Source organism: Ammospiza nelsoni, chromosome 13 (genome assembly GCF_027579445.1).
Source record: "Ammospiza nelsoni isolate bAmmNel1 chromosome 13, bAmmNel1.pri, whole genome shotgun sequence".
NCBI lineage: Eukaryota > Metazoa > Chordata > Aves > Passeriformes > Passerellidae > Ammospiza > Ammospiza nelsoni.
In genome coordinates, this window is record NC_080645.1 from 15258497 (window position 1) to 15285162 (window position 26666).

General features: G+C 60.2%; 1 protein-coding gene across 8 annotated transcripts in view; it reads right to left on the reverse strand.

Annotated features, from left to right (window-relative positions):
* Positions 1 to 500: 500 nt before the first annotated feature.
* RIPOR1 (RHO family interacting cell polarization regulator 1) overlaps positions 501 to 26666 on the reverse strand; it is a 31445-nt gene continuing 5279 nt past the window's right edge. The window contains exons 1-23 of one of the 8 annotated variants that reach the window (XM_059481584.1): positions 22604 to 22865; positions 11867 to 11993; positions 10057 to 10206; positions 9662 to 9740; positions 9330 to 9353; positions 8809 to 8862; positions 8575 to 8727; positions 8423 to 8486; positions 8297 to 8340; positions 7966 to 8091; positions 7534 to 7682; positions 7224 to 7353; positions 5289 to 6128; positions 4883 to 5022; positions 4399 to 4573; positions 4126 to 4261; positions 3794 to 3955; positions 3498 to 3656; positions 2957 to 3153; positions 2763 to 2846; positions 2476 to 2566; positions 2193 to 2256; positions 501 to 1474 (exon numbers count right to left, since the gene is read on the reverse strand). In XM_059481584.1, the coding sequence (XP_059337567.1) occupies positions 2234 to 2256; positions 2476 to 2566; positions 2763 to 2846; positions 2957 to 3153; positions 3498 to 3656; positions 3794 to 3955; positions 4126 to 4261; positions 4399 to 4573; positions 4883 to 5022; positions 5289 to 6128; positions 7224 to 7353; positions 7534 to 7682; positions 7966 to 8091; positions 8297 to 8340; positions 8423 to 8486; positions 8575 to 8727; positions 8809 to 8862; positions 9330 to 9353; positions 9662 to 9740; positions 10057 to 10206; positions 11867 to 11993; positions 22604 to 22865 (3369 nt within the window). In that variant the 3' untranslated portion in view covers positions 501 to 1474; positions 2193 to 2233. Of the gene's footprint in view, positions 1475 to 2192; positions 2257 to 2475; positions 2567 to 2762; positions 2847 to 2956; positions 3154 to 3497; positions 3657 to 3793; positions 3956 to 4125; positions 4262 to 4398; positions 4574 to 4882; positions 5023 to 5288; positions 6129 to 7223; positions 7354 to 7533; positions 7683 to 7965; positions 8092 to 8296; positions 8341 to 8422; positions 8487 to 8574; positions 8728 to 8808; positions 8863 to 9329; positions 9354 to 9661; positions 9741 to 10056; positions 10207 to 11866; positions 11994 to 14812; positions 15005 to 17337; positions 17450 to 19066; positions 19126 to 22603; positions 22866 to 26666 lie in introns of those variants that run through there. The other 7 variants (XM_059481583.1, XM_059481582.1, XM_059481581.1 and 4 more) reach the window with 7 other exon arrangements.

The window sequence follows — 26666 nt, forward strand, 5'->3', positions numbered from 1 at the left end:
GTTAGGCAGAGCAGCTCACAGGGTGGTTTAGCATTCCCTGTCACACCCATCCGGTGTGGGAACATTTGGGAACATGGCCTGGCCACCACAGCTGCTGTAATCTGCCTCCAGTGCTGGACATGGGTCCTTACTGGTGCAAACTGGAAGTCAGGGCCTAGATAACCAACAGCAGCTGGAGACTGGAGATGGGGAACATGTGGATTTACACACACACACACACACACACACACACACACACACACAAACAAACACAGGAAGGGCAGTTTCCATTTCCAGGGCAGCCTTGGTTTTGGTGGCCCCATCTTGTGTGGCCACCTCCTATTACCTTGGGTGATGCATCCCATGCTGAGCAGCCAAATTTTGGCAACATTTGGCTGATTTCTGCAGGGCCAGAAATCACAATTATTTTCCATGACATCCTCTGTCACCCTCCAGGCAGCTATGCTGACACCCAACTTGCCTTGTCCCAGGGCGCTGGGACCAAAAAAACACCCTTACAGTGACACCAACACTCTTTAAAGGTTTTTATTTCTGCTTTAAAATCAAAATTAGTCATTCTCTGTAATTACATTATATATAGATTTATAGAGACAATATAGAAAAGAATTTTTTGCCTTTGTTTTTCTGCAAAAATCTGTAAATAAAAAATAAAATAAAACAAAACAAACAAAAAAAAGGTGGCAGCTTCTGTCCATCCGTCTGTCCATCCCTCTATCGCTCCTCCTGCCCCTGCCCTCCACAGCACTTTCCAACAGGCCAGGAAAGGCTCTGGGCTGAGGCCACATCTCACTACACTCCCTACAGCCACGAGCCAGGGAGGGACAGGAGCACATGGAGCTGGAAAGAAGAAACGCCAGCAGAATATATTAATATCTTATATTTCATTTTATTTAAGTCCTGGGGACTGCAGGTGGCAGAGGGCAGCAGTCCCCATGGCCCTGGCAGCTCCTGGAAAGAAACAGCAAGGTTTCCAAAGTGCAGGTCCTTCCGGGACAGGGCGCGTGCCCTCGAGCGAGAGGAAGGCAAGAGGAGGCAGAGCAATCCGGTACCTCCAACCACCCCAGTCCTGGCAGCTGGAGCGGATGAGGGGGACAGGAAGGGTGGACTCCCTGGGTACTTTAAATAGCGATCAGAGGGTGGGATGTGCAGCGAGCCCCCTGCCCGGTGGTGTGGAGGTGACACCCGTGGGGCCGGTGGCCGGGGACAGGGAAGCGGTGCTCCGTAAGGCAGTGTGCGGCCATGGCGAGCTGCCAGCAGGCGGGGTAATACTGTGGTGTGCTGCCGGGAGCGGAGCTGCCGGGTCCCCAGTCCGTGCAAGCCCGGGTGGCCCAGCAGTGCCTTTGCCCTCAGGGGTGGCAGGCGGGTGTGCGTGGGTCTCAGAAAGCTGTACTGGCCATGCTGGCTGGTGCAAAGATCCGCGGGAGGCTATCCAGGGTCTCCTCCAGTCGCCGGTGAGCTGATTTACCGTCTTCCCCTGCAAGTACATGCCACGGTCAGTGATACAAACCGCAGAAGTTCTGTCCCCTGCCAATCCCGGGCCACCTACCCTGGCCTTTCCAGGGAAACATGCCTAATACCTGGTAGAGCTGAGCCTGCGTGCTATGGCCACAGCATGGAAACCTCTCTTGTTCTCTATAGCACACCCCTGGGCAGGTCCCAGCTGGGATCTGGATCAAAAAGTCCCCAGAGCTCCTGATTCAGAAGTTGCAAATCCCGTTCTCAGCTGCCCACGCAGGACAGGGTTAACCTGTGTTTCAGCTGCAGGACTGTTGGCATGTGGAGAGCCTCACTTGGGGCCTAGGTACCAGTGCTCAGGGCTGTGCCAGCTCCGGTGGCTCCAACAGCTGTGCACATCTGCATGCACTGGCATGGGGGTCACAAGGGCTCCCCAAGAACCCCCAGGCACACATAGGGATGCACACATCCATGCTACAGGCTCACTCTGAGCTCTGCCTGCAAATCTGCCCGCAGCGGCCATCCCCAGCAAGAGATGGTGACATGGACAATCTGCTGGGACATAGGACACAAGGCATCTACATGTGTCGGGGTGCCAGTGGGATGTGCACTATCAACAACCAAGACACACAGACTCCAAAACGTGACACAGCTGACAGGCTCTAAGACAGAGACATTCGTGAGCAAAGCAGCCGGAGCAGGGACAAGGGATACGAGGACAGCTCACGTGTCCCAACCTGTGCAGCAGCTGCCATGATCTGGAGGCCTAGAAACACACTCAGATGGTTCTCTCAGGGCCATCTAGCAAATAATAAATAATAACCAGGCTTAGTGCTGTGGCTACAGGATGCCTGGCCCTCGCTGCCAGCTTTTTCTTGCCTGGCAGAGCTCGGGGCATAATGAACCAGAGTGCGTGGGGTAGCCATGGAGCCCCATCTCCCATGGGCACTGCTGGCACCAGGAGATGCCACTTGGGATGCTGTGGGTGGGGAGCAAGCAGAGAAGCAGCAAAACACTCACCACACAGCATCAGGCTCTGCTTGGCTGCCTCCCGCACAGGCTCTTTGTCGGTTTGGCACAGGTAAACCAACTGCTCGATGCTCTCCTTGGCCTGCAGGAGAAGGGACAAGGAAATGAGTTTTGGCTGTCAAGGCTGGAGCAGGAACAGAGCCAGCTGGGGAAGGTAGCAGATGGTGCTGCAGCCCCATGGTGCAGAAAAGCCCCTCATCCTCTTTCTTTTCCTTCTCACTGTGTTTCCTCTTCCCCTGGAACATGCAGCCCTGCTGCCTCCTACCCACATCCCTCACCTTCAAGCAGCCCAGCGCCGCACACCCTGCCACACGTGTCTGCACCTCCTCATCCTCCAGCTGCTCCAGGAAACACACGAGGGCCTGGGGGAGATGGGGGAGTCAGTGCCACCATCTGTAGCAGAGCAGGGGCAGCACCCACCCCGGGGGCTGTGGCACCAGCCCACGTCATGCTTGGCTGGCCCAGCACGTACCCGTTGGCGGAAGCGGGGGTTTTCTGCCAGGCTGCGGAGCTGGGCTGACACGGCGCTCACCACCTTGCTGTTGCCCTCCACGAGGAGCAGGCTCAGCGCCTTCAGTCCCTCCTTCTTCAGGCGGCCCTCGGGCATGCGCTTCAGGGCACGCAGCACCACGTCCTGGTCGTCTGAGTTGAGGTTCTGTGCCAGCAGTGCTGCAGGAAGCCATCCAGGGTATGGGGACTCACACAGCACTGCCCCCACACCCCTGCCACCCATCCCCGGGCACCTCGGATCCATGCTGGGCAGAGTGGGCCCCACACAAGGTGCCAATGCATGGAATTGCTCCCAAGACACTGGGGGACCTACAGCAAGGATATCAAAAGGGAGTATGGGACTGGGCTGCACTCTAAATCAGACTGACTTGCCCACCCCAAGGATGGCTGAGCCTCTTGGTGATGCCCCAGAATGGTCATGGCACTGCTGCAGGGTGATCAATCACTACAGTGATACTCTGGCACCGCATCCCAGGACTTAAGGAGGGTGAGAGGACACCCACCTTCCTCTGCCAGCTCCATCATGTAGGTGTCAAGCACCAGGGCACCGAGTGACTCAAAGTGGCTCCAGTACTGGAAGATGGTGACCTGCTCACTCTGGGCACTGCCGGGCCGCCGGGGCAGCCGCCGGTTCAGCATGTCCTCCACCAGTTTCACACACACTGTGGGAAAGAATCAGGATCACAATGTGCAGCAGCCATGGTCACTCCTCTGTGCAGCTCCTGGCACCCATATCTTCCCACTCATGGTCACTAAGTGAGGCTGGCAACTCCCCAAACATCCCTGGGCACGCACTCACCAATATCAGCCAAACCAGGGTGCTGCTCACTGATGGGAGCTGCATACTGGGCACTGAGCACCTGCAGGAATCGCTCCACAGGGCAGGTGTAGATGTTGGGCACTTCCACACAGAGGTCCCAAAGGGGCAGCACGCCCTCCTTCCGCGTCGAGAACTGCACCACTGCGGGGACAGGCACTGTCAGACCTCCCTGAGGCCATGGCACCAGGCAGGTGACTCCTGCCCTCTGTCTGGCATGGTTCATTGCTGCCCAGCCACGCCCACGAGGGGACACAGGCTTCACACAGCCTCCAGGATGGCACAGAGGGGTCCCCTCAGCTGTGTTTGTTTACCATCAGCAGCCGAGGTGGCTGCTCCTGCGCGCTCCTCCGTCAGCTGGCACACGATCTCCAGCACCTGGGACTCCCGCAGCAGCCTGTCCAGGGCATACATCTCCTGGCACCGCAGAGGACCGAAGGTGCCCAGCTTCTGCAAGGCACAGCCAAACCAAGGACTTCAGGGACAGAGCTCACTGCCCACATCACAGCCTCCAGGCTGCAGCAAGACCTCCTTCAAGGAGGTACATGCAGCCCACCCCAGGGTGTCCCCTGCTCCCTGGTCCTCACCAGCAGCAGGCGGTTGCAGTTGTTGAGGTGAAGCACCAGTGCCTTATCCAGGAACTCATTGCCAGTGCTCATGGGGTCAGTGCTGGCCTCAGAACCACTGCACATTCCGGTGTCATCTGCCCCCATCTCGCCAGCGCTGGGGGCTCTGGTGCTGCGCAGGGGTCTGCCAGCCCTCCTGCAAGCCAGGGAGAGATCAAGGCAGTGGATCAGCACATGACACCTGGACCTGGCCCTTCCCCACCCACAGGGCAGAGGACAAGTGCCAGGGGCACAAGGACTGCCTCCAGCCCACTCCTCATGGAGAGCTGCAGGGTGACATTATACCACCAGAAGGACCAGGTACTGCTGGTTCTTGACCTAGACCTTCCCTAAGCTGTGATGAACAGATATAAATATGCTTGGGCACCCTTGAACATCCCCCATTCCAACTGCCCCAGGTGCCATCTCCTGCCCTGTGCCCCATGCTATGAGCCCCACTGTGCACCTCTCATCTTGGAGAGGCTCCTCCTCAGAGCCTTCTGAGTCCTCCATGTCAGAGGTGTTGAGGAAGCTGAAGCTCTCCAGTGCATGCTCCACTGTCAGGCTGATGCTGGAGGCCCGGCTGAGGAAGACGCCTTGCTTCTGCTGTGGAGGAAGGCATGGTGGAGATGGATCCTGGCTCACCAGCCAAGACAGCCCTGCCACCTGCTTTACCAGGTTATGCCATCACAGATGGCCCCATCCCCATCACCCAGGGGCACTGCCAGCAGGGTTGGCCCCATCCCTATCACCCCTGGGCACTGCCAGCAGGGATGGTATTGTCTCCATTGCCTCTGAGCACTGCCACCATGGCTGGCCCTGTCCCCATCATTCCCAGGCACTGCCAGCCAGGATGACCCTGTCACCCTCACCTCATGACACCCCTGAGAGCCCCTCACCAGCAGCATCTCCTCCAGACGTTTGAGCTCCCGTTCGAGGGGCTGCAGCTCTGGGAACTGTCCCCGATAGTCATCCAGAGCTGAGCCGAGGAGGCCAATTGCCTCCTCCAGACCTGAATCCACCATCTTCCCCCGTGGCACCTCAGGGGTGCTGGTGGGCAGTGGTGGGGTTGGGATGGGCCTCTCTTCTGCAGAGGCTTGTGCCAGTGCTGTGGGGGCCCCGGTGCCATAGTCACTCTGTGCTGGCGCCTGGCTCTGCGCTGGCTCTGCACTGCCAGCCTCCTCCTCGCAGGAGGTGGCCCATGCCACGGAGGCACGAGGCTTGGCCTCAGTGGCCCTGTCCTGCCTTGCCACAGCAGCTGCCACCGCAGCACCAGGCAGAGAGTGTGCATCTTGCTTGCCCATCCCTGTGTCCTCCGTGCTGGGCGCAGGCTCCCAAGGGCTCTCCACAGTCTTGACCTCCATTGTGGCATCCACACTGGCCTCGCTGATGTGGCTCAGAGTCCGGGAGTAGGGCACATGCCCGTTGGCCACTGCGTCCTTCTTACGGCTGCTCGGCTCCTCCGGCTGGCTCCTGGCAGAGGGGACACTGCTGCCACTGGCCCCAAGCACGGCGTCAGCCTCCTCTGGTTGCTGGGAGAAGGAGATCTCAATGGCAGGGGCGGAGGCCTGCACCTCAGGCTGCACGATGGGCTTGTGTGTGGCATGGCGGGCACTGCTGGACAGCTGGGGGCTGGAGGAGTCATCTGAGGACTCCGAGGAGATGGACCAGGCTGTGCCGTTCTCCAGCTCCTCTTGGCGCCGCAGCATATTCTAGAGGGGGGAGAATGGTGTCAGCTGAGACCCTGCTCCTGGTGCCCCATGTCCTCCAGCTGTCCACATGTCAAGCAGGGGCAGGATCAATCTGAGCTGGAGGGCACTGAGGCTGCCATGGCTCTGCTGACACAGCAGGATGGCCAGCAAACACCTGGCAGCTTCCAGCTCTGGATCCCACCCAGTGCCAGCAGGCAATCCAGCTCCCCATGAACAGCTCTGTATGTCCTGGAGCCTTGGGGTGCTGGGATTCCCTCAGCACAATGGGATGCAACACATGGAGCCAAGGACACCAACCACCATGGCTGCAAGGACAATAACAGCTCCAGCACCAGCTGGGGACAGCACTGGCCACCACCAATTTTGTGGCTCACCATCACTGAACCGATACCAAGCCAACTCCACGTTAGGCACACCAGTACCATGACAGCATCACACCAGCACCACAGCAGTACTGTTACACCATTACCATTTCACCAGCACCATCACCAGTACCACACCAATGCCACCAGCACGGGGACAGGGAGAAGCTGTCTACTCACTAGAGCCCAACTCTTGCACGGGGGTGAACCCAGGCTCCCCTAGCTCTGGGACCAGCTCTGCAGGACCAGCCAGACCCAGCCTGGCAGAATCAGGCCTTTGGGCATCAGCGAGGGACAGTGAGTAGGAGACAAGGACCGGCTACAGCTACAGCGGGATGGCCACAGCGCTGGGCTAAGCTACTGGCCTGCTCCAGCCCCGCACTTACGCGGCCCTGCTGCGGCCATCTCCCGAGCTCGGCCGAGGAGACATCGCCGCAGGAGCAGCTCTGAGACAGCTTCTCGAAGAGTGTCTCCCGAAAGATGTCCAGCAAGGACCAACCACGCTTGTCAGCTGCCCGTTCCGGGCTCTTGGGCAGAGAGAAGAGGAGCTGTGAACGTGGGAGGGAGGAGCAGGTGCCGGTACTGGGGAGTCCTGGTGGGATGGCTGGAGAGGAAGGAGCTGCCTACCCATCCCTGAGCTGTGCCACCCTCTCAGACGTTGCCTAGGCACATCCCTGTGTGGACCCCTCCACTGGCCATGTCTCCTGAGCAGCCCTGCCTGGTGCACACTTACATAGAATGCCTGTTCCCGCAGGGACGGCGTGTCAGGCGGACTCTGGTTGTAGGTGGAGAACCTCTTGTTCACTGTGGAAGCCTTGTTGACAGAGCTGGCTGCTGAGGGCTGGTCGTCCTTGTCGAAGGGGCTGGGGAGGACAGGAGGACAGCAGGGAGGTGAGGGGTATGTCTCAAGACACCAGGAACCCCTCCAGACCGGCTCTGGTTTTCTATAATTACAGCCCGGTTTTGGGATGGGAGACAGACTGGGGTGGGTCGTATCCCCTGCACTGTCATCTACCACCAGCAGTGCCTGCTGAGGTACTCACTTCCAGGTCACCTCCAGGCTGAGTTTGAGCGTGCCCAGGTCGTTGATATCCACAGCCACTACCTGGGGCAGAGCTGCAAAGAGGTCCTTAGTCTCACAGGACACATTGCCCACCACAACGTGGTTGGCCAGGCTCTTTAGCTCCGTCACCTGGAAAAGGAAGAGAGGAAGGAGGAAATGAAACCATGGGCCAGTGAGGGTGATGTTTAGGTGAGGTGCTGGAAGTAAGCCCTGGGAACTGGTGGAATCATCATCCCTGAAAATGTTCAAAAAACATGTGGATGTGGCACTTGGGGACACAGTTTAATGATGGGGTTGGCAGTTCTAGGTTAACAGTTGGACTTGATGATCACAGAGGTCTTTTCTGACCTAAATGACTCTGATGCAGAGGGATAGCTGTCCCACCCCATCCCTGTCCTTTTATGCACTATACCTTGATGGAGAGGAACTCAGTGACGAGGGGCAAGAAAACCATTTCCTCGCTGTCCCACACCTGCTTGCTGTTCACCTCGATGCGCCCCCGCAGCTTCCACCGCTGCCGTCCATACTTCATGAAGATCTGGGGATGCAGAGGTATGGGTATGGGGGAGAAATGACCCCAGGGTGTTCTCTGTATGTCCCTAGGCATGGCCATGGACTCATGCCATCCACCATCACCACCCTGCAACACGCCCTCCACGCCAGCACCCACCTACACCCCTCAGACACCCCAAGGACAAGAGAGCAGAGGAAGAGCAGAACCCAACCCATATCGTCCCACCAACCTCATACTGGTCACCAGCACAAAGCCGGGCAAAGCCTGCCAATCCTGCAAGAGAAGGCAGAGGGGCGTCAGCAGGCAGCAGGCAGGCAGGCAGGCAGCAGGACAGGGATGGAGCAGGACAGGGTACCTTTCATCCGGATGTGGAATTCGCCCAGCTGGCTCTCCAGCTCATTCTCCAACAGACACATGTTCTGGGAACAGACAAACGGATGGACAGGACCTATGAGCAGCCAGCCATGGACTCAGCACCCTGCCAGCCCAGCCAGCCAGCTGCCTCACCTCTGTGTACTCCTTGTAGCCCTTGCTGGCCTCGGCCAGGCTCTCGCGTGCCTCCCGGCTGCCCGGCGAGCCGGTGCTGTAAGCCTTGACCATGTTGTGGGCTCCATCACGGAGCCGCCGCTGGATGCAGTAAGCCTCATACAGCTCATCTATCTGCAAGGACAGGCCAGAGCTGCAGTGACAGGCACAGGGCTGGGGACAGCACGGCCACCCCAGCACTGCCCCAGCTCTCACCTTGCTGGCATGAAACTCCAGGCGACGCAGGAAGCGCTCGATTGACTTCACTTGCTGGAAAAGCAGAGGAGATGGTGTGAGCAGCAGTGCAGCCCCTCCACGGAGGAGCCACAGGTCACAATGTGGCCTCTGCAGTCCCTGTACTGAAGCTGGGGTCCTGCCTGGGAGCTGCAGGGTGGCAGCCAGTGGGAAGCACCCATGTGCTGCAGCCTTCTCCAGACCCATGCACCAGAAGGTCCTCCAGGAGCCAAGCCAGGCTCCAGGCTGCTTTCTTCCCAGCCTGTGAGCTAACCCATGCCCTGCACTCACTAACAACAGCTTCTGTTTGCCTGAAAGGGGTTACAAGATCATCTCTGCTTCATCCCCTGCCCACCTGGGCCACCCTGCCTGCAGAGCCCCAGACCCTGTCCTTGCCAGGGGACAAGGCAGCAGGGCAGTGCTAGTAGAGTGGGGCTGGCAGTAGCACATCCCAGGCACAAGGAAGGGGAATTCAAGGGGAATGAGACACCGATCCTACTTACCTTATCCAGATCATAGAGAAAGCCCTGGAGGAAAGATGACAGGGATAAGATGTAGCACAAAGCCAGCTCTGCCCACCCAAAGAAGACCCAGCACATGGTACCCACCACCCATAGCATGGCAGTGGGACATGCAGCACCCAGCCAGGGCTGGAGAGTGCATGACAGAGGGATGGGAGCCCCAACACCAGAGCCTGGGCTGGCCCCTACAACTCCACAGATATGGGCTTTGCCCCATGCACAGATGGACCACGAGTTGTCCCAGCTGTGCCCACAAGCCCAGCTGTTTACCCAAAGCACCATTCCCCATAAGGCTCTCCCTAAGTGGTACCCACCAGGCGTGAATTCCTCTTGGACTCACGGATCTGCGTGCTGAGCTTCTCCAGTTCCAGCTGGTGCACCTCCAGGTAGGCTCTGGGGGCAACCACACCATGGGGGTCAGGTTGGGATGCTGTGTCCAGGGCTCCTGCTCCCCACAGCCCACACCAGCCCAGCACACATGGCAGCACATCCCCACTCCCTGTTCCAGCACACAGGTGTGGGAGGAAACCCATATATGCCTCTACATGGGATGCGGAACCCCACACAATCTGGGACACCAAGGCAACATGCCCAAGAGACCTGGCATGTCCCTGCCTGGTGGGAGCAGAGAGTTGCCAACCCCAAGCCATGTCACAAGCTGTCCCCATGCCCCTCAGGAGCTCTCAGCCTCCACCCACCCAGCACTTACGTCAGGCCCTTCTTGAGAGCTTCATACACCTCGTCCAGGCGGTTGGGCTGAGGCACCTTGGGTGGTGGGGATTTGTGGGACATTGAGAACATCCTACTGACCCTGGAGCCAGTCTTGCGGGAGACAGTGGGGGTGAAAGGTGAGAGATTCCTGGGGAGAGAGGCTGGGATCAGAACACAGCACCAGGGTCCTTCTGGGTGCTCCAGCCAGCCAGGCACCTAGAAAAAGGCAATCTCTGGCACAGAGGCCAGATCCACTGGGCCAGGTCCACCAGGTCCCTGGTGCCAGCTGGAGGGAGACAAGGCAAAGGCAGGTACCACCTGGAATCAAATTCCTGGAGGGTCTGTGAGGACATCTCCAGCCCTGGCTGCCCTCTAAAGGGGGCATGCTTGGCTCCAGCCCAGAATCCAGATTGCCAGGGGCATAGAGGGTGAAATATGCCATCCTGTGCTTCCAGGGTAAAGCAAGGATCCCAATCCATCATGGGAGCATCCTGGGGACCAGCAGCCCTGTCACCTCATCACCCAGCACAGCCACATGGGGCAGGGACACGCTCACTGATGCTGTGCCTCTCCAGATGTCACCAAACCTGCTGGATGGAGCTGCCTCCCCCAGCCGACCCGCGGACGCCGACCCAGCGCTGGGAGTGAACACCACCCTTCCTGCCTTGTGCAATGGAGTCACTCCCCAGCCCAGCAACGCCTCACTCACACCGGCTCTTCCCTTCCTCCTTCCCAAGCATCCCATGGGCTCCTCATTTCCCAGCCTGTACCTCCCATCCTGTGCTGCTCTTCACAGAAGTGACCAAAAGACTTCTCCGAATCATGGATGGGGAAATTACTGTCTTGGCCTCTTCCCAAGAGATGGGTAAGCACCTAATTTCCACCATTCCTTCTCCTTCCCATCCTCCAAGGTCCCTGGAGGCATCTCCCACAAGCATCTCCCTGGCAACCACTGGGTTGCAGGCATCTAAAAGTCCTCACTCTTCTCTATCTCTAGGGGCCCCCTCTGGTACCCACAAATCACCAGCGATGTGCTGGTGACCTGGAAAGTGTCACTTGGCCCAGAGGCTGCATAGGACTTGGGGACAGAGTTGAGTAGGGCAGGAGGTCAGAGCACAGGGAGGCTCTGCCTGCTACCCAACAACTACCTGCATCACGGTAGCCAGGAATGAGGGATGGTGCAGACAGGGTTGGTGGGGAAGTGCAGCATGTTGGGATGCTCAGCAGAGAGGAGGAGGAAGGGTATGAAGGGACCATAACATCACCAGTAGATGGAGAGGATGGAGCAGGGAACAGCTGCTCCTCACACTGCAGCTGGCAGGCAGCTGGTAAAACCTTTCAAACAATAGGTTTGAGGTGACCCTGAGGAAACCCTGATTCACACCAGATCTCAACCCTGAAACTGGCTGCCGCAGGATGTCAAGGCCATCAAGACACTTCAAAGCCACCCCAGCTCTACCGCACCCATTAAACATTATGAGGTGGTCACAGGGAAGGTCTTAGGAGCTGGTTGAAGAATGAGGTGAGCTACACCTGCCTTCTCTCTTATGCTCTCGTGGCAGCAGCCACAGGGCTGCAGGGTCCTCATCCCAGCTGGGGCATGGCATGGCAGAAGGTTGGGATGTCTCACATGGCCTCAGTGTTCCCTGCACCCCCCTGTGCAAGAGCCCCTGGCTACCAAAAAGATCCCTGAGGGAGACGCTGGGCCAGCTGGATGGAAAAGAGCCTCAGGATGCACAGCAGGTCCCCACAGAGCCCCAGCCTGTCCCCAGTGCCCGTGGCAGGCAGCATGAGCAGCCATCTCGTACCTGAAGGGCCGGTCGGCCGATGAGTTCACTCCGGCGAAGGACTGGCTCCTATTGATCTTGGTGACGAGGACTCGGCGCTGCGGGCGCACAGACAGTGACATCGTTGAGTGTGACCTGGAGGGCCGCCCTGGGGACAATGACACATCAGGGTCACCAGCAGCACGGTGAGGACACACATGCAGGCAGGACTGCCATCAGCAGTGAGAACAGCACCCACGGACCATGGGATGGGAGACTTCCCCCTCTCTCAGTCCAAGAACGCTCCTGGTGGCACTGGGACACAGACCCCATGCTGTCCCCAGAGATACTTCCCTTGGTGAAGTGGGGCTCTGGGCACTGGGAGCTATCAGTGGGCACACCCAGACATGTCCCAGGTTGGCCCTGTGGGAGTTACAGAGAGGGGATGATGCCCGGTGCCTACCATGGCCTTTCCCAGATACATCCATGGCAAACTCTACACGGTGCCCAAGCCCAGACACCTCCTCCTGAACCCCACCTTCTCCCATGTCCTTTGTTACCCGTGCCACCCTGCTTCAGGGGCAGGAAAGGCACAGGGCTGGACTCGGCTGCCCAGCCCTTCGCTGACTCCTCACTTGCTTCCGCTCACTCCAGCAACCAGGAGGGAAACCCAAGGACAACAAAGCACTTGGGAAAGTTCCCAGCTTTGCCAGGAGCTCTGAGTGGGTGAAGAAAAGGCCAAGCCATTCTCTGCCAGACCCTGGAAAGTCTGTGCAGGCCACACGTGTCCAGCCCCAAGGCTGTTGCACCCTGTCCTCTGCTCGTGGCAGTGACAGAGCCAGGAACCTTGAAACCACTGCCATGAGCTGCCTGTCCCCACCACAGCCAATGCAGTTGATGCCAGTCAGGGATAGAGCAGTTTTCTGGGTCTGCACCTGGCTGCCAGTCTGCACCACAGGAACCATCCCTGTAGCCCTGGCCAGGGCTGGGCCTTGGGGAGGGCAGCCCAAAGGACAAGGCAAGAGTAGGGGAGAACAGAACTCCTGGCCCTGCCACCCCCAGCAGTGCCAGCTGTGCACAGGAAGGAGCCCAGCCCACAGGGCAGCCACTGAAGGGCAAGATGCAGGATGCTCCACTTCATTCTGGCCACCACTGATGGCAGCTCAATCCCTTTGTCCCATCCAGCCCTGAGCAGAGCTGTGGCAGCTGCTGGGGATGAGCCCACACGGTCCCCAGCAGTCACACACCACCAGGGACAGCCAGGCAGGACCCCAGGGTGCACAGCTTCCCTGGCTGACAGACTGAGCCAGAGCCACCTCCCTCCATCCTAAGGAGCTCACTTTGCCTCTCCTCCTGTCTCCAGCATGGCCGACAGTGAACAACGCAGGGCAGGCACTGCTGGAGCTTCCACCCCATCCCATTCCCATCCCATCCCCACTCCTTCCCCATGCCCAGGAGCCCAGCTCAGCCTGGTCCCACACAGCTCACACCCACTCAGCCACAGGCAGGCATCCCCCCAGCACTGTGTCCCTCACCACCCCGCACGCCAGGCTGGGGCCAGGGATTTGCAGCACCCAGGATGTGCCGGAGCCATCTGCAGTCACAGCTAACCACCAGCACCACTCACCTCTATCCCAGTGGAGCCAGGAGGCAGCAGGTCCATCTGGTTCCCCCTTGGGACTCGTGTCCCAGCCCACACCATGGAGCCACTCGGGTCCCACGGACACAGCATTATCTGGGTGCCAGTCCCTCCATTTTCCAGGACAACACTGTCCCAATTAAGCTCATTACCAGGAGCTCTAATCCCTGGCAGCCCGGCTGACCTGCAGGCCTGGGCAGATTACCCTCTGCAGGGCTCTTTAATCTGCTCCCCACTGAGCAAGGAGGGCCTGTGGCTCCTGTGCTACAGTGGCTCAGCCACCCACCACCCACAGGACAAGGCTCTCATGTGTGGGGCAGGTCACAGTTCAGGGTGAGGACAGTCCTGCCAACCCATCTTTCTCCAGCCCACATTGCCACTGTGGAGCACAGAGGGACCTCTAAGGAGGGTTTCCCAGGCAGAAGCCTGAACTGGGGAAGGATGCTGAGGTTGTCAGAGAGAAAGATGCTGAGAGCCTCAAGGGGAGGAGGATGCAGGAGGGGGAGAAGGATGCTGGGTGTGCTGGAGGGGACTGATGCCCCAGCACAACTCAGAGCAATCTGCAGCCACCTCCCCAGGCAAGGCACCTCAGAGGCTCCAGCAGACACTTGTGCCATGCTGGATCCTGCTCCAAAGCACTGGAAGTTCCCTCACTAGCACAGGGAGCAGTGGCTGCAGACAGGACCACATCCCTGCACTCCAGTCCTGGACCCAGCTCTCCCCCAAACATCCACCAGGATGCACCACGGCACTCTGCATTCCCAGACCTGGCACCCTGCAACCAAGATTCTGTGCCAGGACCCCAAGCCCCCTCAGGGGAGGGGGACACCATACCCCTGCTCTGCAGGAGTGATGCTCCAGGAGCCCCAAGGATGCTCCAGCCCAGCACCAGCAGTCAGCTGGGTGCCGAAGGGCAGCACTCCCTGCATAAGGCAGGGCAGGCATGATGTGGGGTCTCTGTTCCTGGCATTCTTGGGCTTGGCTCACAGAGGAGGAAAAATCCCCAGCATGGTGCATTCCTGACATTACCGAGATAAGAGGTACCTGGTACCAGCAGCACAGCCAGCCCCCGCAGGGAGCAGAGCCTGGGGCATGCTTGGAAGGGACCACTGGGCACAACATCTCACCCAGGCTGCTGAGCCCCGTGCCAGGCTTACCATGAGGCTGCCACCATCAGAGCACCGGCACACTCATGTCCCTGCCATGGGCTAAAGCCCCAAGCACATCCTTTCTCTCTCCTGAGCAGAAAAGGTCCTGCCCCAAAGGTTCAGTCCCAGCAAGCCCCACCGCCCCCTGCCCATCGTTAGGGCTCAGTGCTAACAAGCCTGCGTCCCGACCAAGCTGTTCACCTTTGCCGTGCCACAGACTGCCTCCAGATCTCCCAGCGCAGGAAACGCAATCCTGGGAGTGTGTCCCTCTGTCCGTCCTTGGCCAGCACTGCCCGTGGGCAGCGGCCAGAAGGGCAGCGAGCAGCTGAACAAGCAGCACAGCACGGGGTGCTGGAGCCCACCCCAGGGCTCTCCAGCCCGGCTGCCGGCTCCTCTCTCGACGCCCGGTGCTCTGGAGATGATTGGGATCCCAAGAATGCTGGTCTGAGCAGCGGAGGGGGCAGTCCGACCGGCTGGGTTGGTCCCAGCTGGTTTCTGTTTCCGACACTCAGACACCAGCCTCAGGTCGCTCCGGCGGGTTTATCAACACTGCCCTGGTCGGAGACGCCCCAAACTGGCTCCCCTTGAGTCCCCAGCCCTGCAGCCCTGGAACTGGGGGTGCTCTGACCAGCACTTCCAGGGATGCCACTCGCTGAAGGCCACCAACGCCCAGGGTGCCAACCCAGCAGGCTCCAGCACCCTCACCTCGGGGAAGACCCCCAGGACCAAGGAGCAGCACCCAGGGCACCCAAGGGGGGTGGGCTGTGGTCCCTGCACTGATGGCACTCCGGACATCCCCGGGGCACAGCAGGGCACATTGTCCCTCAGTGGGGAAGGCCACGATGGCCACAGGACCATCCAGCCTGCCCATGGTGTCTGAGCCAAGTGGGGAGATCCTGTCCCTCTGGGTGACACCTGGGCGCACGGCGGGGGTGACCTCGGGAGCCTGTGAACGCAGCCCGCGGGCTCGGCTCCCCCGGGAGCAGCGCTGCGTCCGTGTTTGCACAGCTGCGGCCCCGCTGCCCCAGCCCAAGCACGTACCCCGGCCCCCGGCGGCCCCTTCCGGCCCCGGCACGGCCCTTGGCCGGCTCCCAGCGTGGGCTGGAGCTGCTCTTCCCTCCCATCCCGCCTCATCCCCCTCAGCACAGAGGATGGGAGCATCCGGGGACCGAAGCCATCACGCCTTGGTCACAAGGAGCCTGAGAGCCGCCTCTTCCCTGACCTCTCCATGCTCTGCCTCTCCTCCAGGAAGGCAGGACACCCCCGGTTCCTGCTCCTGCTGGGCAAGGAGAGGGACTGGGGGCTTTTGGGAGTCAGATGAGTCAGTGAATGGCATCCGGGCTCCCGTGACTCACCCGGAGAGAAAGTCTTAGCCATAAGGTCACAGCCCCACAGCCCCCATGGGAACAGGGAATGATGGTTTGGCTGTTTGGGTGCTGCTGCTCTCGGCAGTTTGGAATGGATGGGTGCTGGGTGCTCTCAGCCCCATGGCAGCAGGGACATGGCGCTGATATCCGCCCCTGCGGCCAGGGGAGGCTGCTGGCTCCTTGGGCCAAGTGGGAGGGCAGCAGGAAAGGGAAGGAGCTGCGAATGGGAAGAATTGGAGGAAGTGCTTATTTACCCCGCGGAGTATCCCTGAGGAAGGGCAGGGCACGGCACAGGCGGACACTCACAGCCAGCTCCTCGGGGGGGCTCACAGCCCCGACCCTGCCACTCATCCCACGGGCTCCCTGTCTCCAGCCAGGAGCAGATGCAAACCCAAACTGTAACGCAGGGAAGCGGCCACCACTGGGGCAGGGGGCTTCCCAGGGGCTGGCAAAGCTCAAGCCCACTGTGTCCTCTAGGATGGCTCCTGAGAACCAGCCCAGGACTACAGTGCTCCTTGTGAAGTGAGTCCCCCACCACCGAAGGCACAAACCAAGCCCCCACCCAGTCAGGATCCCCACGGACACCGCTCATCTCTGTACCCTGTGAGATGGGGCTGCATCCTGGCCATGGGCACCAGACTCTGCTCCTGAGTGGGCTGTGATCCCTCTCAAAAGTGCTGGGAACCTTTGGAAGGATCCTCCTGGCACTGGCATAACCTTGTGGAGGTTCCACATGCCACCTTCCCCCTGACATCCTTATCTCCAGAGTGCTCTGCTGGGTACCAGTAGCTGCCCCCACAAATCCTGCCCGGACAACTTGGTCCAAGTGCACAAAAGCAACCTCAAGGCCCTCTGTTTGCCCAGGTCCCCTGGGGCCACCATGCCAGGGATGCTTGACATGGAGATGGGCTCTGTTTGTCCTCATCAGACACGGGGGCACAAGCAGGGAAAAAACAGTTTGCCAAGGAAAACTGCTGCCATGACATTGGGTGCTGCCCTGGCATCAGGGGTGCATCACCCCAGAGCAGCTGGCAGCTGTGGCCCCTCTCCTGCCTTGAGACACGGTGGATCTCAGTGCAGGCAAGAGCAGATCAGGCAGCCAGGGGGTTCTATCCTGCACGGAGACCCTGTCCTGACACCCCGTCACTGCAACCCGCGGTGACAACCACGTCCCTTGCAGGTGGCGGGTGCGTGTGTCCTTGGTGTCCCTGCCAGGGAGAGCGTTCCCCTCAAGAAAACTCCTCACCCCAAAAAACCCCGCCGGAGCCCAGCCACGTCACCCCGGGAGCCTCGAACAGCTGGGGGTCCCCAAATTCTCGCTGTTCACCGGGGAGCCCTGGCGCTGCCGGCGCTCGGTACCTTTCGGATTGCCATTCATGGCGTGCTGCGGCAGCACATCCCCCTCGGGCTGGGCTCAGCGTCCCGGCCGGTTGTTGTTCTCTCATGCCGTCTGTCCGCCGAGTGCGGGGCCCGTGGCCGGAGGGCCCCCCCGGGCAGCAGTCTCCTCCCCCGCTTCCCCTGCCCGCGGGCTGACATCACTGCCCAGCGCCGCAGCCCCGGCGTGACTCAAGGGGACGGAGGATGGGAGGACACGGGAGGATGCCTGACCCCCCTGCAGGGAAGGGGCCCCACCGGCACCGGCCACACCCGGAGCAGAGCACACCTCGGTCCGTATGCTTCCCTCCCCACCGCCCCCCTAGGGAAACTGAGGCACGGGTGGAAGGGAGGGGAACACACTGCAAACCTCCCCTCCCCGCTCCAGCCCCTCTCCGATCGCTTCCCTGGGAGACTCCCGCTCCTGCCGGCACCCAGGGCCAGCACACACCGCCCTGCCGAACGCCCCGCCGGCTCTGAGCTGCACCCGGGGCTGGGCGGGGGATGCACAGCCCCTCGCCCCCGTCCCCGCCGGCTCCACTGCGGGCAGGCACAAAGCCGTGGGCAGCTGATGCTCACACCACTGCCGCTTGCTTCTGCATTGCTTGGGTTTAAATATAAGTATATATAAATATAATAAATATATATAGTTATATTTGTGTATATATAAAATCACCGTGGCTTTGCTGTAGGCTTCCCACAACATGCAATCCCGTGGTATGCCTGTGGGCATCCTCCAAGACCCAGGAGCCACTGGGATAAAGGGTTTCCTTGCTCAAAAGTCCCTACTTTGTATCCCGAGTATCCAAAGCCTTGGAGGAGCTCACTTCAGCCAGGGCTTCCTCACAGGGCTCTCCAAAGATGCTGGGGTGCAACTCCCATGTGGGAATGTCTGTCCTGCTTTCCATGGAGGTCCAGCTCCCACAGCACAGTGTGGCAGACCCACCTGCCCTCCATGCCCATGCCAGCAGCCAGCAGCAGCTCTCAGTCCCGCAGCTCCCTGTTTAGTGCCCTAAACAACCAGGAGACTCTGTGGCACAGACGTCACCATGCTTCAGCCCTGGTCCTGGGAATACCCAAGACTGCAACCCCCCTCCAGGTCAGACAAAGGCTGGAGCATCCAGCTCTGTCCAGGCTGGGATCAGCTGCCCCTCACCACGTCACTGGAGCAGGAAGAAACACCTCCCTCCCAGGCTCCTTTCCTGTTTGCTGCTGATTTTAGAGCAAGGTCAGGACAGGTTCAGGAGGAAAAGCACTGAGACAGAGTCTTGGGGGTCCTTGCAGATAGGAGGTCCTCCCACAAAGTTAACCCCTCCCCTAGAGAGTGAGCCTGTTGTGGGATTGCTTCCCCAGCACAGAGCAGGTCCCAAAAGGGACAAGAAGCGTCAGGGGTTCCCACGTATGGTGGCATGGCTGCCCCACTGTGGGCACCCACAGGTGACTCTGGAGCCAGCCACAGTCAGGCCTGCAGAGCTAAGGTTGCAGCAGTGTCACCAGAGAATGCTGTGACCCAGGCCACCCTCAGGTCCCAGTGCCCAGCGCAGCATCAGCCACATTGGGAGAGCAGCTGGAGCTGGTGAGGCTGGGTTGGCTCTGAGAAGCATCCAAACAAAAACCATCCCAGGTGCCCACCAGCCTCAGTGCCAGCGCCATGAGGAGCCAGCAGCCCATCTCCACCCCAGCCTTCCAGAAGCCGCACCAAGACCTCTCCTACCTCTCCCGGACACGATGCATCCCCCCGGCTCTCCACACCGACGGGCAGAGTCCCATCCTGGCGGCTGCCGTGGGCAGTGGCCACCGGCGGCTTTTCACCCCGTGCTGATTCCCCCGGGAACGACATCACTGCGGCACCGCCCCGGCCGCGGCCATCCCTCCCTGAGCAGAGCCTGCCCCGGCTGGCAGCGTGCGGAGCCCGCGGCGGCACACGGCCAGGAGCGCGCCCGCAGCCACGGCCATGCCAGCTTGTTTGTTCTCATTAAAGGTTAATGAGAAAGCCACGCTAAAGCTGCCCCAGCTGCGGGAGGGGCTTTCCCCGGTGTCACACAGAGCGAGGGACTTCCAGGCTTCCCTCACAGAGGGGTGGCAGCCAGGCTGTGCTGCTTGTGGGGTCTCTGTCTCTCCCCAGCCTGCAGTCCCAGGGGGATCTGTGTGGCAGCTGACACATGGGTGAAGTGCCTGGCATGGCACCATCCTGGGCATCACCCTTGGGGAGACCACCAGGAGCAGGCAGGAGACAGGGTCGGGCATTCCAAAAGTGGCAGAGGGTACCAGAGAGGACACATGCCGTCAGCCGTGCCCTCTGAGCACCTCACAGCATCCTGCAAGGCACTAGGCAGGGCCTGACAGCTCAGGACACCTTGCCAAGGGAGGGCAGAGGAAGGGCACAGCCACGCCAGCAGTGCCAGGGTGGTAATTGAGTTAAATGAGTCCCTGTTCTGGGCTGGGCTGGGAATAGAGAGTGGGTGCAAGGAAAGGGACATCTCCATGTGACTCTTCAACTCAGGAGGTTTCCCTGCATATTCACCACTCTGGCTCAGCTCAACCTGCCAGGGTGGCTGCCTCAATCCCTCCTCTGCAGCAGGGATGTTGTGGGTGTAATGCCCCAGGTGCTCCCTTTTTGGCAGTGTCCCTTTATGCCTTCCTCGTACCAGGCCTGGGGCATCCCCACCCCAACCACAACAGCTGAACATGCAAACACTCCCTGGGCAGCCATGCTTGGACACACACATACAGCCACGGTCAGTTTGTGCACAGGCAGAAAAATCCAGCAGGTTATTCCCACTTCCCTGCCCAGCTTCCCATAGATCCCACATCCTGCCAGCAGAGTCCTAGGGAAATTCTCCAGCTTCTCCCTGCTGGCTCAGGGACCACCAGCACTGAATCTGAGCCTACCTAGCCCCTGCAGAAGCCACCAGCCCCAGTTCAACACTGCCTTAGTGGCACCAGCACCAAAGGCCAAGGTGATGAAGAAGCTATTTCAGGTTGTTTTGGACAAGTACTCCACAAACATCTTTGAGTGGCTGGGAATGTCACCACAGCTGGAAACCTGACAGGAAAGGGCATAGATCAGCCTCAGTCAGTGTCAAAAGGTGGCCCAAAAGGTTTGTGGAGATGGAATCAGTCTGGTGAGGGACCAAAAAGCTCTTGGCCATGGGGGAGTTCTGAGAGAAGTCAGGAGATGACAATTTTGGCAAGAAGACACACAGCCACAGCTTGAAGAAGCAGAGTAAGTGATCAAGTGACCTGTCCTGGGCTGGGACAGCTGGTCCTGGAGCTGCAGGTGGTCACCCCCAGCACAGTGCTACAGCTGACTTCTCAGACTTTACTTTCTGCTAAAACTGGCAAAGCCAACTCCAAAAAATCCTGGGAGCCCAACGCAGAGTTTTCTCCACAAGAGGATGCCATGAGGGCTGGGGAAAGACCAGCCCTCGTGCCAGGCCAGGCTCTGTCCCCAGCCAGGCTGGCCCCAAGCTGTGGCAGCATCCCTTCCTGGAGGGGCTGGGCACGGGGCGGTGGCAGACTCGAGCCCTCCCCTCTCCTTCCTCACATAGTCCCCACACGGCTGCAGAAATAGAAGCGATATAAATGGCAGCCCTATAAATAACCCCAAAGCACGCGGCGGGGAGCTCGTCCCAGCCCAGCACTGCCCTCAGCCCACGCAAAGCCAGCGCTTGGGCTGCCTTCACTGTGCCCAGGGGACCTCGAATGCCAGCTGCTCCCTGCCTGCCATGGGTTTCCCAGGGTCCTGTCCTTTAGGTCAGTGTCATGGCAGGAGCCTCAGCCACGGGCACGCTCTGGATTCCAGCCTGGTGGCATTCCTGGGGGACACCCTACACCCATCCAGCTCCTCCCGTCCAATGCCCATCGCAAGCATCCTGCTGCAACCCAGCCAGCAGAGTCCTGGGCAAAGCAGCAGCTCTGACCAGGAGCCTCAGCAAGGCTTGGGAAGAGATATCCCTGTCCTCACCATTGCAGATCAACAGCTATCCCCTGGTTGCACCTCAACACCTCTCAGTTGCTCCCCTCGACATCCCCGATCCCTGCCATGTCCATTGCTGCCCCCATTTCCAAGCTCAACCCCATCATGGCATGTCCTCCATGGGGACTCAGCCACCACCACGCCACCACAGCTCCTCTCCACCCAGGGGACTGTGGCAAGGCACCGGGGACCCTCACGAGCGAGCCGAGAGGAGGCAACGCCACTGGTGACAAGCCGGTAACAAGCCCTGCACTGCCGGATTTTGCGCGGCGTCACAGCCTCCCGTCCCAGCCCTGCCCGGGGGACGCAGCGAGGCCACCAGCCAGGAGACGGGAGATATGGGGTTTATAGGATGCCCAGGACTTCCCGGTGCCCTCGGGAGTCTCCTCTGGGAATGCGGCAAGGGCAAAACCCGCTGAGGCTGTTTGCATGCCCTGGGATGGTGCGGCAGGGGAAGGGTTAATGGTGCGAGGCCTTCCCGAGCACTTCTTGGCAGGCTGGGAAGGGCTGGGAGACAGGAGGATCGGGCCAGCAACAAAGCGAGATCTGTGTCATTAATTCCCCCGAGCATTCCTCCCGCCGCGGCCCCGGAGGGGAGGAGGAGGCAGCACCCAGCTGACACGGAGCACCCCGGTCCCCGGGGAGCCCGGCGGGTCCCGCCCGAAGCGGGGCTCCATGGGGCGATGGCTGCAGCCTCTCCCGCGGGATCAGGGCTCCGGCGCCCGGGCACGGCCCTATATGGGCACGGGCAGCTTCTCCTTCGCCCGCCGTACCCCTGCCCGTACCCCTGCCTGGAGTCCCGAGGGATTCGGGGCAGGGCACGGTTCGTGCCACCAGCGTCATTCCAAACCCGGGAGCGAAAGAGCAGCTGGAGAAGCTGATCTGTCCCAGACAGGGTCGGGGGGCAGCGGGTGACATTGAGGCTGCTCGCCCTGATACCCCACTGTCAGGCGGCTCCTTCTGCGGGCGGCTCCGGCCACGGTGCCGGCCGGAGCGCGGAGGACCGCTGCGCTCTGCAGTGGGGCGGAGGAGCGGAGCCCGTGTCCGTGTCCGTGTCCGTGCCCGTGTCGCCGTCCCTGCCCTCCCGCCCAGCCCGGAGCCCCCAGCGCGGCGTGGGGCGCCCAGCGGGGCTGGCGGCAGAGGGACGCGGGCGGGCGGGCGGTGGCTTGCGGCGACGTGGCCCCCCAAGGGTGTAGCCCTGCCAGGGCCACCGACCCCGCTCCCCCCGACCCTCCCGTGCCCGCGGGGTGCGGAGGTGTGGGCGGCACTCACATGTCCCAGGAGAGGCGAGGGGCGAGGCGCGGGGCGAAAGCGGGCCTGGCTCGGTGCATCCCCTTTGTTCCACTCCCATGGACGGGAGCAAGCGGGGAGTTCGTGCAGGCTCTTGGCAGCGCCCACCCCGGCTCTCTCCATGGAAACGCGGGAGCCATGTGATTTCGGCAGGAAACCACGGCCCAGCCAGCGCCAATGGCAGCTGCATGGACGGGAGCACCTCCCTCCCCGAGGCGAGCGACACCGCTGCCGACACCGCCATCGCCACCGCCAGCACCGCCACCGCCACCGCCGCCACGGCCCGCGGGGTTCCACACCCGCCGGCCCATCAGCATTCCCGGGGGTCCACGAGCCCCACCGTGAACCGGAGCAGGATCCCACCTCCCCTGGGGCGAGGGCAGTGGGGGCAGCCCGGCTTGCTCGGCCCCGGGCTGCTGCTGGCCTTCCTGCCGCACACAGCGCCCACAGCCTCCCCTTGCCAGGGAAGCGATGGCCGGAGCAATACCTCCTCCCTCACCGCCCCTGTGTTCCCCCACAAGGGCCGCCACAGCCTCCCAGGCTTCAGTGCTCTCTGAGGGACCCCGGGCATGTTTCACATTCCAGCAGTGAAGTGACATGACCAAGGCAGTGCAGTCACTCAGTCGGTGGCAGAGGGAACACCCAAACATCCTTGCTCCCAGCTCTGTGACACCCAGCACCCCACCCTGCCTTCCCCCTCAGCTCCTGCATCCATCTGAGCCATGCTCAGACCCCTGCCAATCAGAAAGTGCACTCTGGGGGAGCAGAGCATTGGCACTGATCCACATTCCCCATCCCACCAGCTTCCAGCATCCTAGGGAAGCAGCAGATGAGCACTCTCAGCTTCCCCAGCTAAGGGACAGGCAGTGGCAGTCTAAATGCAGGCTGTCACCCTAGGGATGCCACAGTCACACCGTGCTGCTTCCACAAGTGCCAGTCCACTTCCTAAACCCTGGCACCTCTGAGCATCCCTGAGGGTGGAGGGGTGAGGAAGACACATGCCTGTTGGGGGGCTGCACCCTGCCCCTCTCATTTCTCCCAAGTCCATCTTTCTCCTACCTGTCCTAGATCCTACTGAGTCGACCCAGTTTTAAGTGGAACTGGAGCCTTTGCAGCCCTCCATGCAAGGACAAGGCTGAGCAGTGCTCCCACCAGCGCTGTGAGGCAGAAACACTAATTAGACCATCATCAGGTCTTGGAGCCCAGTGGAGCAGGCAATATCAGTGACAAGGAAATCATTGCACCACTCTCACTCTCCTGGGGCCACACCAAGGAGCAGAGCATTTGCTGCCAAGGTTGCTCGGTGAGAACCAGGGCGTCCCAGCTCCCAGCCCAGTTCTCCAGGCTGGCCTGGTTACACTGAAGGAGAAGTGATGCAAAGATGGGAGAAGGGACAGCAGGTCCTGAGGCTACCAGGGAAAAGCCAAAAGGCCAACAGGATGAGGCTTCCAGGGTGGATCCATCAAGCCATGTGGTTGATGAATCCCAGAATAGTTTGGGTTGGAAGGGACCTTAAAGACCACCTGGTTCCAACCCCCTGCCATGAGCAGGGACTCCTTTCACTAGATCAGGTTACTCCAGGCCTCATCTAACTTGGCCTTGAACACTTCCAGGAACAGGACAGCCACAGCTTCTCTGCACAACCTGTGCCAGGGCCTCCCCACCTTCAGAGGGAAGAATTTCTTTCTAATATCCAATCTAATCCTGTCCTCTGTTACTTCAAAGCCATCCCCCCTTGTCCTGGCACTCTGTGTTCTTGTCTACAGTCCCTCTTCACGTCTTTTGCTGCTCTTTTAGATACTGGAAGGGACCCCAAGGTCTCACTGGAGCCTTCTCATCTCCAGGCTGAACTGCCCCTACTCCCTGAGCCTGTCTCCACAGCAGAGATGCTCCAGACCTTTGAGCATCTTCGTGGCCTCCTCTGGACTTGCTCAAAGAGGTTCACATCCTTCTTATTTTGGGGCTCCAGACTGGATGCAGTGCTGCAGATGGAATATCAGCAGAGCAGAAGGGCAGAATGTCCTCTCTCAGCCAGTTGCCCACTCTGCTGAGGATGTACCCCAGAGTACGTTTGGCTTTCTGGGCTGCCAGCACGCATGGCCAGGTCATGTTGAGCTTCTTGCACAACCAATACCCCCAAGCCCTTCTCCTCAGGGCTGCTCTCAATCCATTCTGAACCCAGGTCCAGTGCCACACCATCCCTGTACCACCAGGGTGACCCATCTTGTGCTTGGTGTGGTCAGCACCACTGTGCCACTCTGTCACCACCTGACCAGCATCCCCCCTGGATCAAGTGTGGGGCTGGATCCCACCCACACCCTGTACATGGTGTCACCACTGAAAATTTTCAGTTGAAAGTGCCATCCAAGGACTACTGGGGCCAAGTGCCCAAGCAATTTAGGTCTGACACAAAGTTAAATCATGTTGTTAAGGGCATTGTCCAAATGCCTCTGAGGCACTGACATGCTTGGGACATTGACCACCTCTCCAGCAGGTCTGTTCCAGGGTTTGACCACCTTCTCAGTAAAAACTTGGGGTGCCTGGAGGTAGACTGACCGACACCACCACATTCCACTTACCTATGCACCACCATCCCAAGTTAAGCCCCATTCCTGGTTGCTGCTGGGGAGCAGCTGTATCCCTGCAGAGACAGCAGGAGAGGGGACTGCACCCTCCCCTCAGCCTGCTGCCCTGCCAGGCTGGGCTGGGGAGCCAAGCACTCCCTGTGCCAAGGTCAGAGCTGGCACACTGCACTGCCTGCTCTGGGAGCTTGCTCAGCACGGACCAGCTTGGCAAACAAAAACAAGGACAGGCTCCTGCCCAAGTTCCAGCAGCACCCCTGGCCTGCCTGCCCTCCAAAACTCCCTCCTGGATTTATGGAGGTATGGTGCCTGCTGGCAGGAAGGAGTTAAACCTCCCAGCATGGATTTGGATACTCCTAGGTTAACCTTCCCAGCATGGATGCAGATAATCTTGGTTTAACCCTTTCTTTATGGATATGGATACTCCTGGGCTAATCTTGCCAGCATGGCTATGCATGGGTACTCCTGGTTTAATCCTTTCATTATGGATACAGATACTCCTGGGCTAACCCTCCCAGCATGGCCATGGATACTCCTGGCTCCTGTCACTGAAGGAGCCTTCCCAGCAGTCAGCTTGGGAAGCTGGGCATTGGTGCAGGACAGAGTCCCTGAGCCCAAGGGCACTTTGTCTGAGAACCTGCTGGCATTAATGAGCTCCTCCCAGCATAGGACCAAACCTTTCCAGTGCCTGCTGACCCGAGACCACTCCAAGCACATTCCCCTGCTCCTGGCAGCTTCAGCAGCAGCCATGCCAGCTGCCTGCAGCCGCCCTATGGTGCAGAGAAAGGCCTGAGCTGTCAGAGCAGCCCCGCACCGCAGGTCTCTGCCCAAATTGCTCTTCTCACTGCAGGCTGGGCCTGGAGCCACGTCTTCCTCTCCCCTCTCTCTGGAGGGCTGGAGGCCAGCCCTTGGCTCCAGGCTGGAGCTGCTGCGTGCTCAGCATTCCTGCTGGAGCAAGGCACACACAGGCCGGGGCTCCAAGCCTTGCACCGGGACAGCCACGAATGCTGAGCACGCTCAGAGCCCAGCCACCGCCCCTGTGAGCAGCTGAGGCGCCTCCACAGAGCCTGCCACCAACCCTGCCACCAACCCTGCCACCAAGGCTGCCACCATCCCTGCCACCAACCCTGCCACCAAGGCTGCCACCATCCCTGCCACCACCTTGGAGATGAGATCCAGCATCCCAGCACCGAGCTCCCCATCCCTCCAGCTGCGCATTTTTGGAAAACACCACCTGGTAAAAGCTGAGGGAGCCAGGGCGGCGCTGATGCAGCATGAGCAATGTGAGCTGCTGCTCCAGCTGACTCACCAGAGCCCTGGCCGTGCTCAGGAACTGGCCAGCAACACAGAAAGGCTGTGCCAGCAGGTCCTCTGAGCTCTGCTGGAAAACCTTCCCCGACACACTTGGGGCCAGCTCACGGCAGGGCTGGGGCACAGCCCTGACCCAGCCTGAACCTTTCCAT